Below are 19,482 nucleotides of genomic sequence, written 5' to 3' on the forward strand. Positions count from 1 at the left end.
TTTATGGAGAAATTTAGGAAAAATGTAGAAAAATTGACGATTTTTATACCTTTTTGGTCGCCATACTGAATCCGCCATATTAAAACTTGTGTACTTGATCAAAAATAAACTGCGAATATCAATCCCATTATTTTCAGTGATAATAAGCTGTTGTCCGAAATTTATGAATTATTGTGGAAAAAATACAATTCGTAAATTTTTGCGATTTAGCCGCCATTTTTCAATGAAAAAGACAATTTTGACAATTTTGAAAAATATACACTTAAAGCACTTCTCTTTTGTGCACCGATGGTTGCAAAAAGAGTTGGAGTGTCATATTATATCGATGTGAAAAAAAATATTGAAAAAAGTTTGTGATTTTTTTCGCATTTTTGTACTTAAAAGTCACCATAACTTTTTTGGACTTCATTTTACACAAATTTTGACGATAGATTCTGAAAGAGCGTAAAATTTCACATAAGAAAGAATACTGTTTAAATTGTTTATACACCTTTAACATTGCAAATAAAGTCGCTGAAAATTATGTTAAAAATGTGTCCGCTTGGGTGTTAACGGGTTAATCACAAGCTTTTTGGTTTGTCAAAATAATTTCGACACTCGGCTACTTTTCAAAAAGAAAAAAAAAATGATACCGTGAATGTAACAAAGTTGACAATTACTAATTGTATCATAGAATAGCATTATAATATATATGTATCATAGAATAGGATTACAATATATGTATATGTTTACTGTAAAAGACATTATTAGTAATCTGACAGGTGGAGGAAAAAATGCACAACGTCTCCTGCCTTTGTGTAACCTCGTATATTACACATTACGGTAAACACAATATTTATAATCGTAATAATAATCCATGATAATAATGGCAATAATGATAATCATAATAAGGCTAGCTACAAAGTGGCCGCCGCAGCGCGATCTCTAGGGGCCACCGCATCTTCTCGACCGATTCGATTGGCGAGCTTGAACTGTACACTTTTACAACATACTCGAATAATTAATCTAATTTTACATATTAATCATTAGACAATTCATTACAATTATGAACCTAGTCAGAAGAACGTCACGACACGTAGGAAGGACTGCGCGCCTCCCTTTCCCTCAGATCACGCATTTGTTTCGCTTACTGTTAACCGATTATCATCAGCAAAATTTCGCATTCTCCGAAAAAAAAAATTTCATAGACAAATTATATTTACAGAGAAATGCATATTATAAACATTGAAGTATTGAACATGTTGCGTATTAAAAAGAAAAATTATACTTTCTTGATCCAATCATGATTTTTTCTTTCTTTTCAGGATAAAATTATATAAAATTTTTTTAAATTAAATATATATGTATATATATATATACCAATAAAATATAATGAGGAATCTTTAAATTTTATCAATTCCTATTTTAAACTATATCTGTTCTAATTTACACGAACACGGCCTTTCTTAACCAATTGTAAAAGATAATTTCTTGTCGAGAACGCTCGGAAAATTTTGCGAGTCGTAAGTCGATTGCTTTCTCTGAGAGACGAAGGGGGGACTTGTCTCATTTAAGATACAAAGGCACTGTACACGTAATGAACATACAATTAGAAGAGCGCTAAAAGGCGGTCCGGATGATGCTTTCTTTCTTCTCTTTTATTTTTCGCCTCTTTCCACTACCTTTCTTTCCCGACAGGTAAAACGTGCCCCGTATTTAAAAATATCGCTTCGATCTACAATATCTGTCTGTCGCTTTAAAATACGGCCTTTAAATCGTGGCGCTTAAAATAGGGGAGCGGTTTCCTTCGTTTCTAGCTGCATTGGTCGAGACTAACTTCTTCATTCCTTTCCTCGTCTAGATTACAGTCTAGCTTCATTTAAGGAAAAATAGATGACTATGATCGGATTGGATGCCGCGGTAACTATTTATTATTTATTATTTATTATTATTATTATTATTATTATAACACGAGGGGAGGGGATAAACTGTTGTAGTGGAGATTATGGAAAAACAGAGAGTCGGATGGGACGCGAAAACGATTGGTCAATGCGATCAGAAGTCAAGAAAACGCTCCTGGCTTAAAGGTGGGATCTCTCACATTTATCACAATTTGGCAGTGAACGTTTTCACGTTGTTGTTCTCGTTAAGAAATACATAGCTTACAGCGACGTAGTGCGTTCAGCCGTGTCTCTTTTCCAAAAGCTACACACACACACATGTATATACGATTGCTAGCTACAACGATTCGTTATATATATATGTATGTATGTATGTATGTATAATAAACGCTATGGCTCTTTTATACAGATTTATGTATGTACGGCTGGATTGATGAGAAAAAAATATTACCTCGCTATATTATTTCTCGGACCAAAAATAAATTCTCATCTGGTCTGCACGATCTCTTTTGCAAGGTGTACAACTTAAATTAGAAGTAGTAGTAGTAGTAATAGTAGTAGCAGTAATAATAATAGTAATAGTAGTAGTTTATAGCGAAAATATGCCCTTATACATTCTTTCTCCTTTGCCCCCCCCCCCCCTTCGACCGACTTAATCCTCCACGGAAATTATTCAAAAGGAATGACCGAATTAATTCCTTTTTCTCTATAAAAATCGCGATTGTAGGTGTGTACTAACGTCGCGGTCCGTGGAGGATTAACGATGGTCTTTACTTTTGTGTGCGCGTTTATCAAGAACGCTCAAATTTGTGTGTACGCATCTGAATGCCTTCCCTTCGAAAATTCCCCTTTCATTTCTACATACAAGGATGTACTCGCACGCGAGCAGAAACTCTATCTGAAGCTTTTACAAAGGGGATTACGATTGAAAGGCTTATTTTCGAACCTGGAAAGATCAGAATCGCACGCATGTTTTCTCGCGTTACATTACACATGATTTACCGTTTTAATTTACGAAAATATCGAACAAACGCGCGCACGATTCGCGATCGTGGCACAAACGACCGATCTCGCTCCTCTAATTACGAAGAAACTCGCGTGAGCTTTCTACTTGTGAATTTGCCTATTATCCTTATCTTTTACCTTAAATATATATTTATATATTTATAATATGTATATATATATATATATATATATGTATATATATATATAATTTACGAAGTAGCGTTAATCGATAGGTGTCAAATCAGTTCGGAACTTACGGCTGCCGGTGGAAAAATAATATATCGATCACTTCTCTCCCCACCGACATCGTGCAAAGTTGAGATCATATTAGCATGCTTGTATATACGATTTACAATGTACGAGAAACAAAGTTATTCACACCCCCCCCTCCTCCCCTTGACGAAGGTGGATTATATCCTGCCGTCTCTCGATACGGCTCGTATATTTTATTTTCCTTTTCTCTACTATTTCGTCCCGAAGCGTCGCGCGTGATCGTCATTGCTGTACGCTAATTATGTCATAAATGCCTTAACATTCGCTCGAATACTTTGAAATCGCATCGGAATTTGCACGGTCATCCGCATCTTTAAAAGATCATCTTTAAAAAAAATATGTTCCGACATCTCAACATTGACAGGACATTTTTGTAGCTTGCCTTATTGAAACTTTTTGAGCAAGTCCAAACGAATAAAAATAGCTTTGTTATTATAGAAAGATTTCCATACTCCTTTAAAGCTTTCTTTAAAACTTCTGGATACCGCGACAAGAATCGAGTCAAATGCATTGAAAAGATGCTTTCACAAAAGTTTCCTTCTTCGAGCTTACCGCAGATCAGTCGAGATCTCTCGTTGAGTGAACATGTGACACGTAATTAATTTCTTGATCCCCCCTCCCCTTTGGAAGTTGACATGTAATTAATCTCTCGAGAATTTTGTTAGAAATCCTTTAGAAATTTTTCAAGAATCTTCTACCTCAACTAAAGTCTGCCCTTTAAAGAGTTTGTTCTTTGATCGAGCAAGATCAGTCGATTCGTCATGCAATGGAAAGTCTAGTTGGACATCTTGTCACGTGATAATAGAGTTTAGCTATCTTATATATTTTTCTTTTACCTATATATCTTGGGATTACCTTGAATTGATAGCAGACGTTAAATGATTGCCACGAAAACTCGTGTCCCAGTGATACTATCTAGATCCAAAACAGAGCGAGGTATTCAACCTTTCCTCACCACACTATCCTTAAAAGTACTCGCGACTTTACTGCTTGACAAAATTTAACAGGCCAAGAATACTTCCAGGACAGTTTTGCGACAATTTTTCCTATACAATACCTGAATCTACGTATATTGTTCTGAAGAGTACTCAAAATTAGCAGGAAGCGTCGATAAGTTGATCCGACAAACGTTATAGGCATTTATGACTTGTCTAGAGTACAATCATGTAGAAAATAAGAGGAGAAACGCGGCGATCCTCCTTTTCGCTTTCGTTTAATTTCTCAAAACTACTGATTCGATGGAACTAGCGCTTCTAGATATTCAAAAATACATCGCTTCTTTTACGGGTGATTCTTTTTCGTAACGCAAAGAGCTAACTACTTTTCTTCTTTTTTTACCTCTCCCCCCTCCCCCTCTCGTGCACAGTTCGCTTGGGACGGGGGTCGAGGAATTGAGAATTAAAAGTAAATCCATTTTTAATAGAGGAACACTTGCAGGTAAACGCAGTGACGTAATTTCTTTCGTTTTTCGACCTTAGTGTAGTTACAGTAACAGGCCAGGTGTCTGAATTATTCCGGCTGATTGCGTTTTGTACAATATTAGTTTAACAACGGTAAAAAGATACTACTCTTAATCCTCAAGTTCCTCGAATCGAGCTGCTAATGTACAGGATGGCGATAAGATAAGCGTAACTCTGGCACGTTACGTCGGCTGTGAACGCCGTGATCAATTGACGAGACTGTGAGTGAAGGTACATTTGTCTTAAAGTACAGTTAACCTGATGAACAAGAAGCTCTCTTTCTTTTCTACGGTGTGTCTCTATTCTCTCCCCTTTCCGCCCTCTCTTCTTTTTTCATTGCCGCGTATCATCGCCCTGCGAGCACTTTTCTTTCGCTAGAGCACGAAAATTTTGCTAACAAAAAATCATAGTGCACGCGCGTACAACTCCTTACCGTAGGAATATCATTTTTACAAGAAACAAAAATATTACATATCTCATAAGACGTGTAGTCGACATCACACATGAGAAATTACAATTGATTGAAATTTAAGATTTTATTTTTAATCCCGAGATATAGACATGGGTCTCTTATATCCGCCGTATTTCCATTCCTCAGAGTCCGTTTACTTTTAACCCTTCATTTTTATTTTAATCTCTATAGAGATTTATTTGAACGAACAATCGATAATCGTCCTAGATATTAAATTTCCATCCCCTTATGGGAATTTAATTTAATGCAACACTTAAATTTTAATAATTGATCGTTTCATTTAACAGGAAATATGCATGGTTGGCAGTAGAGATCATGCTACACTCTAGAGACACTTACTAATTTCTTTTTTCTTTAGTCCTGATCATCTCATGATTGATTTGCATACAAAAATGTACAAATAATTTGAGCAGTGTCACGCAAGGCAGTAATATGCCTTTATACGTATTTTTTTCTAACAATGATTAATTAACGATGTGGGCGACTTTGCGTCCTCTTTCTTACATGATCCTTAACACAGAGCGAAATCTCACTTTATCTCAACGGTTTCATAAGTGGCAGTGAAAACGTATTACGCATGGTCTTACACTCCGGACTAATCATTCAAAAATAAAAAAAAATTTTAACATTAGATTACCACGATGAAAAGAAAAACACGCTCCCCGCGATGCAATTTAACAACTAAAGATTTACAATTTCTAAGTCACGAATTACAATGATGGTTAACTACAACAATAAATAAATGATGATAAAGAAAAACTTGGTCGAATCCGGTAAAAGAAAATGTCAAGCGCGCTAAAACGGAAACGATCGCATGACGATGCCACGGGCCGATCATTGCGCTATTACGTCCTTTATTAATCAGACAGTCTTCTCTAGCCAATACCCGAGAGCTATATAAAAAAAAAACGTAATCACCGTCGCGTATTTACAGGAAATAATCTAGCGACGGTGATACTTTTTTTTTATAGATAAGCGAGTTATAGATTTGTACAAACAGGGCTAACTAACGAGCAAGCGAGCGAGTCGCAAGTAGCGCAAATCGATTTTCGCGTCTACCGAGGACCACTCCTTTCACATTTAGTCTCTCCTCTTGGGATCGGCTCACAAAGCTTTGTCGCAATAATCACGTTCCTAACAGCGAATTTAAATAGTCAGGTGTAGATTAAAGCGCATACTGAAAAGGCTGCCGTCACAAATTGAGATAAAAATATACATAAGTATAATATGCATATGCATGTATGCATACGTATGTGTATATAAATATATACATGTACAGGAAATAAGGTAAAGCATGACAAATTAATATCTCTGAAAATATTGTTGTTAGAGGAAGAAAGACGTAATTAACGGAACACATTCTAAAGCAAGTTTACAATAGAAAATGCACTTTTACGATATAATAATTTTCAATAGTTCTCTCTCTTGGAATATATTTTTCTAAGATCGAATATTTCGAGAGAAATTACTGTCATGCATTTACCTTATCTTATCCTTATATATTTGCGGACGGTCGCCTACGAGGAGCTCTCAAGGAGCCGGTCCCGCCTCTTTTCGCGTAGCTCTCAGGTACATGGATAATGCTTATCGTACGAATTGTCTTCTCGTCTCACGTTGACACAAGGACTAACACTAACAACAGCGATCATTACCATCCGGAAAGAATTCGCATTTCCCGGATGGTAGTAATCACTACTGCTGCAGCGTGCTCAGGAAGTCCAGGTATATGTGTTGCATGTAACCTCAGGAGGACTGGCTCGTTTGTGCCTGTAACATCGTTGGAACTGTTGACAAGGAAGAGATGGTGGTAGCGGTGCTAGTGGCTAGTGGCATGTACAAAGTGAATCCATCGTAAACGTCCATCAAGTCGCGCATTCGATATTCCTCCAAGCAGACGAATCCCTCTAATGAAGGAGATTGCTTGCGCGCGCAATCCATACAATGCACCACGTGACGCTTTTCCTGTTCGCGAATAAACAGAATATTGAACACCTCAATCTGCAAAAAAAAATAACACTTTTTTAAGTATAATAAATTCATTAAAACATGTGTAAGTATGAAAAATATATCTAAAAAATATCAAAACCAAGAGAAAGTGCCATTTACAATCAAAGTCAAACAAAATGCTAATTTTTAAGATCATTAACGTAGGAAACGAAACATACTTCGCACTGGCCGCAGTAGTGCGAAGCCTCGTTCTTGCCACGCCCATGGAACCGCACTTCCACGTCCTTGTTCTTCACAAACTCCAGTATTAAGCAACACTGTCTCATCGTTCGTAGAAGACAGTTCTTGATCAGCTCGAATAGTCGTGGATCCGACACCTTGATATTACGCGCCAAGTTCCACGATAAATGCACCATCGGCACAATCGATTTGAATGCCTGTAGCTTATTCCATTCATAGCGCTCGATCGCGAGCTGATACTGCCTGGCAGTGAGAGGACCAACGTTCCATGCAATATTGTTGCACCAGCCGACCGCCTGTACCCAATGCACACAACCCGCATTCACCCATACGAGATCGCCCGGTCGCTGATGGAACCTGTATACTGGAATATTTTCCTCGTACAAATCATCTAGATTCGGCCACCAACTGCCGTGCAAGTAACTGATGCCATTGCGCTCACAAAGCGAGCATATTACGCCCCAATACGCGTCTGGTACTGCAAACCATTCGCAGTCACCTGGTCCAATGTTAATATTAATAGAACAAAAGTTATTGTTCTCTTGATGTCCAGGTGTTCTGCTACCAGGTACCTGTGAGAACGATTATACAAATTAAATCACAACACATTACCAGTACTATTTGAATATACGGATTGTCTTAAAACATGTGGGTCAACGCTCGTAAAAAGGTAGAAGGGATCGAGATGAACATAAAGTCCAATATTGTCTTGGGTTGAGTCTATCAATAATCGAGGTATTAATTTTTCAAATTATGCAAATGAGAGCGCGCCGAGGGAAAAGCTCGATCCGCTCGAGCCATAACACGGAAGAAAAATCTATCGTGAATGTATGATAAGCTTTCATTAATTTACCGTTCACAATTACGATAGAAATTAATTAGATTATTTGCAGATTCCATACGTTAATATCTCAATTATTGGTGGACCTAACCCGAGACAATATTGAACTTTTATGTTCATCTCGATCCCTTCTACCTTTTTACGAGCGTTGACCCACATGTTTTGGGATACCGCGTATATAAAAAATATTTTGTTTTATAATTTTATTATATTAGTTAAATCTATAATATACCTTCATGTACAATTGTACGGTATTCATTCCTAAAATCACATGGCCCACGTGACTAAGCATGTTTCCGGCAGATACAACTCTGGCAAAGGCCGGTAATTTCATTAGTTCGTGTAACTGTGGCTTCCACTTCCTCTCATCTGATAGATCGACATTAGTACCAAAGCGCAACATCTTGGTTCCTGGTCGGCCAGCTAGACCAAAAGTATTCTTTTTACGTCGGACGGTTTGTCCAGTGCTGTCTTTCGAGTCTGAATCTGACAGATTGGAAGCGTGTACGCCACCCTGCACTTTCTCTTCTCTCAGACTTTCCTGGAAGCTGGAGGCTTGATATTGCGCGTACTTGGCAATCGTCGTGTGACTACGGTGACTGATGCAGTTCCAGACCTTCTTATTGAGCGTTGGATCCCAGTTTTCCTCGCTGGTCTGTTGCATTTGTGTGCGCACCTCGATACCGTGATCTGGATTCGCCTCGACCAAAGTCTTAGTTGAGAAAAGGCCTAGATCAAGCTTAAGCGCTGCTGCGAGACCACGTATCACGGCAATCGGGTGTTTCAAACAAAATTCCTGTAGATGTGGACTAAAAGCGTCCTTTTTATTCTCCAGGTAGACACTCGGAGTAGGCGGCAACAGTTGTTCCTTCGTCAATCGTTGCGTAGGTGGATCCGGCGGCGCCGGCGGTGGCGAACGATCGCTCAATATCGAACAGTTCGGCACGCCTTTCAACCCTTGGCCCTTGCACGCCTCGATCATCGTCCTGGCATCCATTTCAATGCTCAATTCTTGTTCCGGTTGCGATTCGCATAACGACTCAAGCTTCAGATTCATCATCGGTTCTGTCTTGGTAATATTTGTCACTTCGCTCTTTATTGCTGTCGTCGTTACTGTCGTGTTAGAGGATAACGACGAAGTCGTCGTCTCGCCCTTCACCGTCGTCGTCTCACTTTTCACTGTCGTTACAGTCGTCGTTGCGGTCGTCGTCATAGCCGTTGTTATCACAGCATCCGTCGAGGATTTCGATTGTGTCGGCTGGGAAGCCGCTTCTTCCGACTTTTCCAGTTTAATCTCCTTTACCTTATCCGCTGCGTTCTCCTTCGACGGTGAGAACGAATTGGAGCTCAACGTGCCGTTGTCATTGATGACACTCGACGGTTCCTCCTTTACGACGGTTTCCAAATCATCGGAACCGAAATGTTTGAGCAAGTCTTCCGCCAACGACGTAGCTATGTCCTTCTGTGATAGCAGCGCCTGCAACTCCTGATCCGTTACACCCAGATTGTCCTTATTCGCAGCAACTACTGTCGAGCTCTCCGAGAAGCCACTGGTCGCCGTCGTGACCTGCGTGTAACCCTGAGCAGTATACTGATTCGGTTGCTGCTGATACTGGCTACCGTACTGGGCACCAGTGATCTGTTGTCTTTGCGACGGATACGTAGGATCGGAGGCAGATTTGTAAGGCATTCCTGGTGTCTGTGTAGTGTTCCCGGTCGCCGCTGTATTGTACCCGACATTAGTGTCAGAAAAACCCGTCTGCAGCGCAACCGTACCTCCTTGCTGCAACTAAACGTTGATTAATTAAAATAATTTAAGCAGTGCATTCATCTCTGAAGTGACACACACATTTTATGTAGGAATTAAATGTGACATAATTTATTTTACCGTGTAAGTATCAATGGTGCGAGTTTAATTTAAAAAATAAGATTACAAAATCTTTACCGGTTGTTGCGGTATGCCATAGTTCTTGACGACACCAGACGCTTGGCCGAGGTTCGGAGAATGGCCGTATGCCGTGGGAAAACCAGGCTGCCCCGGCCTTAGGCCTCGCTGTATTGCTTGTTGCTGCTGCAGCCTGATCTGTTGTTGGTGTTGCTGCATCGCACGATATTGATGTTGCAACTGGACAAGCTGATTGTGCTGATGTGGCGTCAGGTTATTGATATTTTGTTGTAGGAATTGTAGCATTTGTATTTGCTGCTGCGTTAAATAAAACGGCGGTGCTCGTTGCTGCGGCGCGGCCGATATCATTTCGTCGGTCTGTCAGAAAAAATTAAATTTAATACAAATGCTGAAATGTTTAAGATAAATTCTTTGCTAATATATTATCAGAAAATACAGAAGCTACTGCATTTATAAAGAATTCAAACTGTATTAAATTATATTAAAAAGGCAAACTCTCTTAGAGAATATTTATCTTCTACATTAATATATTCTTCTACCTTAAATCGCTTAGCATTCTGTCCCTGAGCTTGAGGATAAGGCGGAGGCGGTCCAGTCGGCGTGGCACCATATTTGTACGAAGGTCCACCGGGTTGCTGCTGTTGCTGCTGCTGCCGGCTGGACATTTCTGCACTAATCGGTAGATTCCAAGCCTCTTCGATTGACGGCAACTGCCGCCTCCTGGATAAAAAGAATAAAAGTTATATAGAGGCAAGAAATAAACTCCATGAAAATCAAAGAAAAGTACACTAAAGGTCGACAATAATGTCCGCTTGTATTGACCTTTAGGTCACTTAATTTTATTTTCAGATTTTATTTTATTATTCTCTCGGATTCAACTTTATTACAGACTCCATCATCATTATTGTAACATTACTGTTACTGAATCTGTTAGCGAATATAATATTGAATGTCTTATTATAAAAATGGATGTTTCAAAACTTTCGGTTATTTCTCTGATCATATGTTAAAATTTAATCATACCTTTGACTAGGATAACTCGAAGATTTTAGAATTTGAATCTAATTCTTACAAAAGATTGATCGCAGAAATGTTGCACATCAAAGAGCAGTCGAACGGTCTCAATTTAAACAAAAAACTATTAGATGAGTTTTATTTGGCCATCTTAGACAGACTTAAGAACAACAATAAAAACACACCTCAGTTAGGCGAAAGTAGAGGAAACGCGCTTATACGTAAAAACGATAGATGGTAAGGTTGAATTTTACAGGCAGATTCAATTTAACTCTTAAGTATTGCGGGTCGATCGAGACACACGTTAAGTATCAAATAAAATTAAATATTTCATCTCTTGCATCCACAGTGAGTAAATACCTTCAATAGTCTTTATTCTTGCCTATGCTCACTTTTTACTCAGTTTTGTACTTTTTCCTCAGATAACAAATTTGACATCACTTTTTAACTTACATTTTATTAATTTAACAACAAAGTTATCACAATTTTAACTATGCACTTAAACTATTCTCGTGTGGAAACAAGAATCAGCTATGTACACTACAACCATTTTTAAAGATCAATTTTATACTTCTGACTATGATCACTGAATCTTTTCTAATCCGCTGACATGTTAAACTGTGATGTAATTATTTTATGATTTAACTCTTTCTTTTAATCTATTTGTAATATCTTAATGTATTTTACATGTATGTAATATTACTGTTGAGGAAGACTAAATAAGTAGAAACAGTTTTTTTTATTAATTTTACATTATAATAATAAATTCCATTAAATTTTTACACCTCATTTTGCTCGTTTTTTTAAAGCTCTATTCCTTTATTATTTTTGAACTATACGAGCCATTTCTTTGAATTTATCTTATTTTCATTTGGATATTATCAATTTAATATAAAACAATTTTTTATGTTTCGAAAAATGTTTTATGTAGATTTAGAAACATATTTTTTCAACATATATCAATTGATTAATTCCAATGTAAATTTGAACATCTTTGTTATCGTGAAAATTATTACTATGGAAACATAATGGCGTAATAATGTAATGTGTAATTTGACTTTTCAATGACAACTTACTTGGTAGCGACGGAAGGCATTGGTGCTTGACTTAGGTGACTCTGCAGAAAGCTGATGCGCTGTTGGAGGGACGGGTTCATCGGGTTGTTGCCACCGGACTTAACGCCACCCAGGCCCGCAAATGGGCCCGTGCAATTTGCTATATTGCTATTTCCCCTATGAATAAAATAGAACTTTATTCACGCTGACCTAATAACTCAATGTAAACTTTCAAGAAATGTAAATTCGGCTTTTAATTATTTGTGACATATAGTGTTTGCTCTTCTCGAAGCACTTATACAAATAAGTGTTACAACGAGCGATTTAATAATTACATGCATTTACTTCATATATATATTTTTTTCTTTTAATTATACAATTAAAAATTTTTTAACTATTATATATATATATGTATATATAAACATAATTTAAAATTAAAATTTTTTATACTATATTTAATTGTTTATGTGATCAAAATTAGATAGCAATTTAACTATTTAAATAATGTACACTTATCAGTATTAAAGTAACAAGATTACAAAGATATTTAATAATTGTTGAAACTAGTTTGCGTTAAAATAGCAGACAATTTACCTGGATGCGTTAACGTAACAGGCCAGAGCGTCTTTTGGTTGGCTAACACTTTCGTACAGTATGCCTAAATTAGTCCAAGCAGCCGAATGGGATTTATCTAATTGCACGGCGCATATATAGGCTTGCAGTGCATCCATAGGCTGATTCTGCTGCTGATATAGTACTCCTATGCTACACCACGTGTCCGCATTGCCTTCCGATTTTTCGACCGAATTTCTGTCAAGCACGTGAAAGCTTTATTAATTTCCAAAAGGTAGAAAATTATAAATAAAGTGTACTTAAAAAAATATTAAAAGCGTTAAATCTACTCTATACTTGCTTTAATACTATTTTGAATATCTGTGTATGATAATAGTAATTTTCTTCGATATTTGTGACTATATGCCTACGCAAATTTACAACCAATATAATAAATAAAAAAATTTTAATAAACAATTTAAATAAAAATATTTTTAAAAAGCCTACAAAAATAAAAAATATAAAAATAAATATTTTAAGACAGCGTGTTTGTAAAAAGTTATCGTTTTCAAATTTTGATAGGTTTAATTCACTTTAAAAAAGGCACTGAGAATACAATGTTTGTCTAAACAGAAAAAATGTATGAAAATTGTATAACTTTGATTAATAAAAATTTCTGAACACTCAGCACAATATCTGTTTTAACAATTTTATTTTATTTATTTAACATGTACTTTCCCATACAATGAGAGTTACACATATACACACACACGCGTGCGCAGCTATTTATTGAAATTGCAATTGTCAGAAAGTCAACTTTAATTTCACAATGTTTTAAAATCTTTCATAAAGTTTCAAAGAATAATTACAAAAGAGCATAATTAAATATAAATAAAATGCGTAATTTTCTAAAATGTATAAAAAATAACATATCTATAAAATATGCAATTTTAATGCGGCAAATTCGCACTGATTATCATATGTGGCACATCATTACCTGTACGCGATAAACGCATCGTGCACCTTTCCGGAGGCGGCCAGACAACGTCCCAAAAGATAGAGGCTCTGCCCGCTCTTCGGTTCAGCTTCGATGGACTTCTGCAGACAGATGATAGCTGCGGCTTGCTTCTGCGTTCTGCTTATGCCCAGCACCGTACACTCAACCACGTGGTACATCCATCCTGCGTGAAAGGACGAACACGAATGATACACGTGATGTCTCTTAACTTTGACTCTTCGTCACTTCCGTCTTTCGCCTGCCATCTCGAGAACTGTTGAGAATGTTACCTCGACGCTACATGACGAGCTAGCAAACTGAATAGACTCTCGCAGGTACGGTCTAGGGTTGCCCCCGACAGCAGTCGTCCTCATTCCCTGCTGCTGTCCCTTCTCTAGGGGGGCTTGTCTCGAATTACCCCCCTGTAAACATAGGCGCAGCAGCGCGAAAAACGACCACTATGCACAACACGATTTCGCCCTCTCTACGAGGATAGACGATCCTAAGGGATTTTCTGGACAGCGAACACTTATATTCTCCGAGAGTCTATTCACCATGCCTTTGAATTGGCTGTTTGCGTCCCGATTCTCTCGGGAATTGCTGATTTAACGATATAAATGTTTTAGTAATTCCGTTCAAATTAATTGAAATCGTCCAATTTCCTTGAAAGGAAGAATATGAAATACCGTATAATTGTGCAAATCTCTCGAGACTCTTTCTTTAGAATAGTATAATATATTGCAATGTAATATATTATATTATAATATTAATACCATAATAATAATAATTATAACATTAATATAATATTTCATGATATGTTACGATAAAAATATATAACCTTGCGCGTTTCTGATATAACGACGTTGATTTATGGTCACTGCTCCTACATATTCGCGCAACGCGTGTTTACCTGTTGATACCCTACGGATTAATCGTCGTGGGAAAAGCGGAGCGTCGGCAAGAAGTTGTTATTTGCGACAATAAATGCGCGACCGTATAATAGGTGAACACGTGGCGAAACCGCACGTGGGAACAAGTTAATTAATTCGCCCAATCGGTCAATTTCGACCCAATTACACTTTTATCTCTTCAATTGCTTTAATAACCATTTTAGTTTAACAATAGAATATAAAACCTTTAAAATGTGAAACCTTTAAACCATTATAAATAAAATATAAAACATGTTAATAATAAATTTATAATAATTATTAAATTAGTGCAAAAGCTTCTGCTATTCTTCCATTAAACTCTGTTTTAAACAAAACCATAAAATTTAAATTTTACAGAAAAATTTTTTTAAATTTCTTTTTATAAAGATTAACCTTCTATGTAAAAAAAAAATCTTTCTATTAAACTTATTTTTTGAGAAACCATATATCTAGGAATTGTTTGGATCGCTGATTACGAATCAGAAGTCAGAATTAAGATTCAAAATAGCCAATCCGTTATGATAACTCAAAAAGAAATTTTTTAAGCGAAAAAAGGGGCGTATAGGTGGTACATTAAGAAAAAAATGTTGTTAATTTAACTAAATTAAATTTTGTTTATTCAAGTGTTTATATATTTCAATTAACTATATAAAGACTTGAATTGAAATTTGTGCATTTAAGTTAAATGCATAAATTCTTGAAACAAAATTTTTAATTTAGTTGGAAAATTTTGTCAAATCAACAATATTTTTTTCTCAGTGTAATCATTGAATAAAACCACAAATCGATAATTTTTTTTAGACAACTAAAAAAAGGGCAAAGTAATACAGAGCAGCGCGAAATGCCATATCAATTATCTCATTAAAACTATATTTATGGAGTATCGGTGATGTGGCTGTTCATTCCGCTAGGTGAAGTTTCCAAGAAATATACAGCATTTGCTCACTCAACTGCAACACCGGTGTTATATACATTTATAACACATTCGGAGAGAGAGACTGTTAAAAAATCCGAACTCTCTCGAAAATATTTTGATTTATTCGTCCGCAGAATTAAAACTTAAAACAATCATAGATTGCGTGACATGCACTGCCGCTTCGCTTCCTCATTTATCTTTAATGTTATTTATTCACCTGGCGTATTTACCTGTCCTAAATGCCACGTCCCATATGTGCACAATTTGCAAATCTGCCCGACCTGCCTTTAAATCGATCCACCTGGCCACGGCCGAATCCCGAAAGCACAATTCGACCCGAATTAGTCGATTTAAATCACGCCAACCGAAACGTTTTCTTCCATTCTAACATTCAAAATATTAAATTCTTCAAGAATATATATTCCTGTTTCTACGACTTTAAAAAAAGCTTCAGCAGTTTTAAAATAAAAATAAAATATATGCAATAAATTTTTGTATAAAATACTTATGTAGTAGATGAAAATTTTCATAAAATATTAACATCATTGTTTTTCCAATTAAAATAATTCTTTCATCAATTTAATTTCCTAAATTCTTCTATATATAGAAACGTACTGACAGAAAAAATACTTGATTCAAACAAATAGTTATTCAAATAGTACTAATAATGTATTTCGTCAAAAAATTTATATTTATTTCAAACAAATAACATTTTCTAATTATAAATATTAGTAAATATTGTTTATTTTTTATAAAATTTGTGCATAATGAAGTAATAAGAGAACTATTTTATATTTTGACATGTATTTAGGTAGAAAATACAAAACAACTCTCCCAAAATATTCATTTTTACTTGCTTTCATACATTATACAAATCGTATGTTTTGTAATTAATGTTTATAGCGATATGAGTTGGATTTCTCTCTCACGGTTATTCAACCAACGGAACCGCATCGCGAGTCGAGAGAGAGAGAGAACGTTCTTTCGAAAGGGGAGACGAAGGAAAGAGAACGAGGATGCAGAATTCTAAAAAAAAGGGAAGCGAGACCGGTCGCGCGATCGGGACGGTTTGCCGACACACGCGAGGAGCCATAAACGGACCGTAAAGTGGATGTCCCGTTCGCAACGCTCGCAACGTCCTCGAGGAAGACCCCCGAAGAAAGAGAGAGAGAGAGAGAGAGAGACGCGTTTTTCGAGAAACGGCCGGGACGTGCAAACTTTCACCGTGAAGCGATCCGTTCCGAAGGACGAAAAAAAGGGTTCAAAGCGAACCTGAAAGTCTGAGAGACTGTAAGTCGCGCCGTTAGAAAAGAAAATGTCACAGCAATTAACTCCTCGAAGAGTTCGAAGGACTCTTCGTACCCTTACTTCTCGACGAGAGGCAACGAAAAGGGCCGAAAGGATGTTTTTATTTTAAAAGAGAGAACCACGTAAATCTCCAGCTGGCCAGCCGCTACGATCTACCTACGCTTTCCATTCTTGTATACATAACAAAAAGAAAGAGATACCGCCCGCGTCTGCGACGGTGGCTCGAGGGTGGCTAAAGGGACAGTACCGATTTTTCCCTTGGATCGTCGCGCCTTCAGCCTCACAGATTCGGCTGAAGGCTCTCGGCGGGCCAGCTGCACTCTGCCAAGTAGTCTGCAGACACGTGTATTGATTTATTCCGGGTTAGGGTGGGCTGGGGATCGGAATGGAGAGGCAACTCGAGGGAGGAAGAGGGGGAGAGGGAGAGTGAATGAACGAGGGACAAAGAGGGAAGGAAAGGCCGCGTGAATGGGTCGGAGAAAGAGAGAAAGAGCGAGGGCTCTAGTTGTGGGAAAACTATCCTTAGCTTCTGTTTCTCTCGCACCTGCCCTATGTTTCTCTCTTTTCCTCTTCCGAACGTTTCAGTCCCAGACTGGCGCATAGACTACCGACTGTATCGCGACGGGATACGTTAAGTGTGTCCCCTCCCCGCCTCCCTAGATCTAGGATCGCAGAACCCTCGGATATTTTCATGAAAGTACGCTGCGATGTCGACAACTTCGACAGTCGCTTTTAAAGCGATATTTGTTTGCATATACATATAATAATAGCGTCTACGGAAACTATATTTTGAAATAATTGCGTAGGGTCGTTGCACCAGTCGCTGAACGGTGAATGACCATTTAAGAAAAACATTGAAATAATAAGACCTCCAAATAACAAACTGAAAATTTTAATTGATATAATTTTCATACAGATTTGATTGAAACATAATTTGTTTTAATTAAGCCTTGTTTTCTTTGGACAATTTTTTTGTAATGTTATATATAAATGCCTTGGTAGAAATTCATGGTTTAACTGACTACTTAATCCGTTACTATCTAGTATTAATGATTTCTCTTTGTATACAAAAATACTGGCTAAAAACTGACCTGATTTTTTATTTTAATTTTTGAACAACTTCAAGTATGTAGTTCTGTCACAAAAATGTCAAGAGAGATTAAGAGGTTAAAAGGTTAAGAGGTACTTTTACTGTTGAGTAACTGTTAAGTAACTGAGTTCGGATATTATACAGTTTTTCTATACAATAACTATGAGAAAAGCGTTACATCTTGATTGCTATCCTAGACAGTTTGCTATTCAGTCACTAGACAAAGACCAGTAAAACTGTCCAATAACCAATCAAAAGCTGCACTATATTTCTATTAGGGTGATTACACAAGAAAATAAATTAAAATGGTTTCGAATAAATCAAATATATAAACTTTAAAATCAAAGTGATAAGAGAATTGTTTATCTAATAAATTAAAATGGTTTCGAATAAATCAAATATATAAACTTTAAAATAAGAGTAATAAGAGAATTGTTTATCTAATTATCTTGAAATTATCGTATAGATTTCTATCGTAAAGAAGAAAATGACCTAGAAATGTTCAAATGCTCTTATTTATGATTAAAAATTATAAATAAATTTATCAGGTGAAACTTTGGTTTTTACATTTTTATCGTAGCCTTCACTACGTTAAATATTTACACGCTCTCTACTCTTAGAGAATGCCAGAAACTTCCAAATAGAACTTTCCGTAAGATTATCCGAGAGTAATATTTTTGTTTCGCATTCCTCTTTCCACATGCTTCTAAATATTTATATATGAAATATTTACGCATTTCCCCCGAGTTAGAATGTGTTGGAAACTCTAAGTATTTCCGAACAAAATATCTTTCACCGTCCTTTTTCCAGATCTCCAATATTTGCACAAGATATCCTAGTAGGCCAATTTTTATCTTTTCTCCACTTCCCTCATCGGACGACCGGTAATTTTTAAGATGCAAGCGATTAAACGCGAAGAACTAAATTTTAAAAATTACAAACCAGAAAGTAAAACCTGATTCTTCGACTAATGTCCATTATTTCGCTTAAACGTATTTTTATTTTCAAACCAACGATTATTTAAAATTTGACAATTGGAATTATTTTTATCAATTAAGTTCTCTCTTTAATTAAAAAATCTCACCTAAAGTAAAATACTAAAGTAAAATAAATATATCTTTCCTTAACAAAATAAATTGGAATCTTATAGCAACAGACTTACCTAGTTGACGGTAGATGTCGGCCTTCAGGTGCAACGGTACGACCTTTTCTTTTAATAGGGCCTCGTAATGCTCCCTTGCCAGACGGTATTTGCCCTGAACCTCGTACAAGTGAGCAATGTGAAACTTGACTGCAACAAACACGTGGAAGACGGATTTCTTAGTGAATTTCTCGAATAGAAATCTCCGAAACTGATAATCGCGAATTATGTCGATATAGGAATGGACAAAGTAATGTAAACACTTAAGAAATAAGACAAGTAATGAACAAAGAAATTTTCTTCTCACATTATTTTCCATAATTGCCCTGTTATTTAAAACTTTCATGTTTTTCTCGTTTCAACGTAACCGCCTGACTTGAATATAATTTAATTATTACGAGCAAGTTTTAAAGAGTAGAATAAAAAACAGATTTTCTTCTCCAATATCACTTTAAG

At 36.6% G+C, this 19,482-nt stretch overlaps 1 protein-coding gene across 3 annotated transcripts in view; it reads right to left on the bottom strand.

Annotated features, from left to right (window-relative positions):
* Positions 1-788: 788 nt before the first annotated feature.
* LOC105831887 (histone demethylase UTY) overlaps positions 789-19,482 on the bottom strand; it is a 71,625-nt gene continuing 52,931 nt past the window's right edge. Inside the window, exons 3-11 of one of the 3 annotated variants that reach the window (XM_036287236.1) lie at positions 19,048-19,176; positions 13,643-13,826; positions 12,688-12,903; positions 12,115-12,270; positions 10,564-10,744; positions 10,064-10,381; positions 8,351-9,907; positions 7,256-7,849; positions 789-7,088 (exon numbers count right to left, since the gene is read on the bottom strand). In XM_036287236.1, coding sequence (XP_036143129.1) covers positions 6,834-7,088; positions 7,256-7,849; positions 8,351-9,907; positions 10,064-10,381; positions 10,564-10,744; positions 12,115-12,270; positions 12,688-12,903; positions 13,643-13,826; positions 19,048-19,176 — 3,590 coding nt within the window. In that variant the 3' untranslated portion in view covers positions 789-6,833. The remainder of the gene's footprint in view (positions 7,089-7,255; positions 7,850-8,350; positions 9,908-10,063; positions 10,382-10,563; positions 10,745-12,114; positions 12,271-12,687; positions 12,904-13,642; positions 13,827-19,047; positions 19,177-19,482) is intronic. The other 2 variants (XM_036287235.1, XM_036287234.1) reach the window with 2 other exon arrangements.

This window comes from Monomorium pharaonis, chromosome 5 (genome assembly GCF_013373865.1).
Source record: "Monomorium pharaonis isolate MP-MQ-018 chromosome 5, ASM1337386v2, whole genome shotgun sequence".
NCBI classification, from domain to species: domain Eukaryota; kingdom Metazoa; phylum Arthropoda; class Insecta; order Hymenoptera; family Formicidae; genus Monomorium; species Monomorium pharaonis.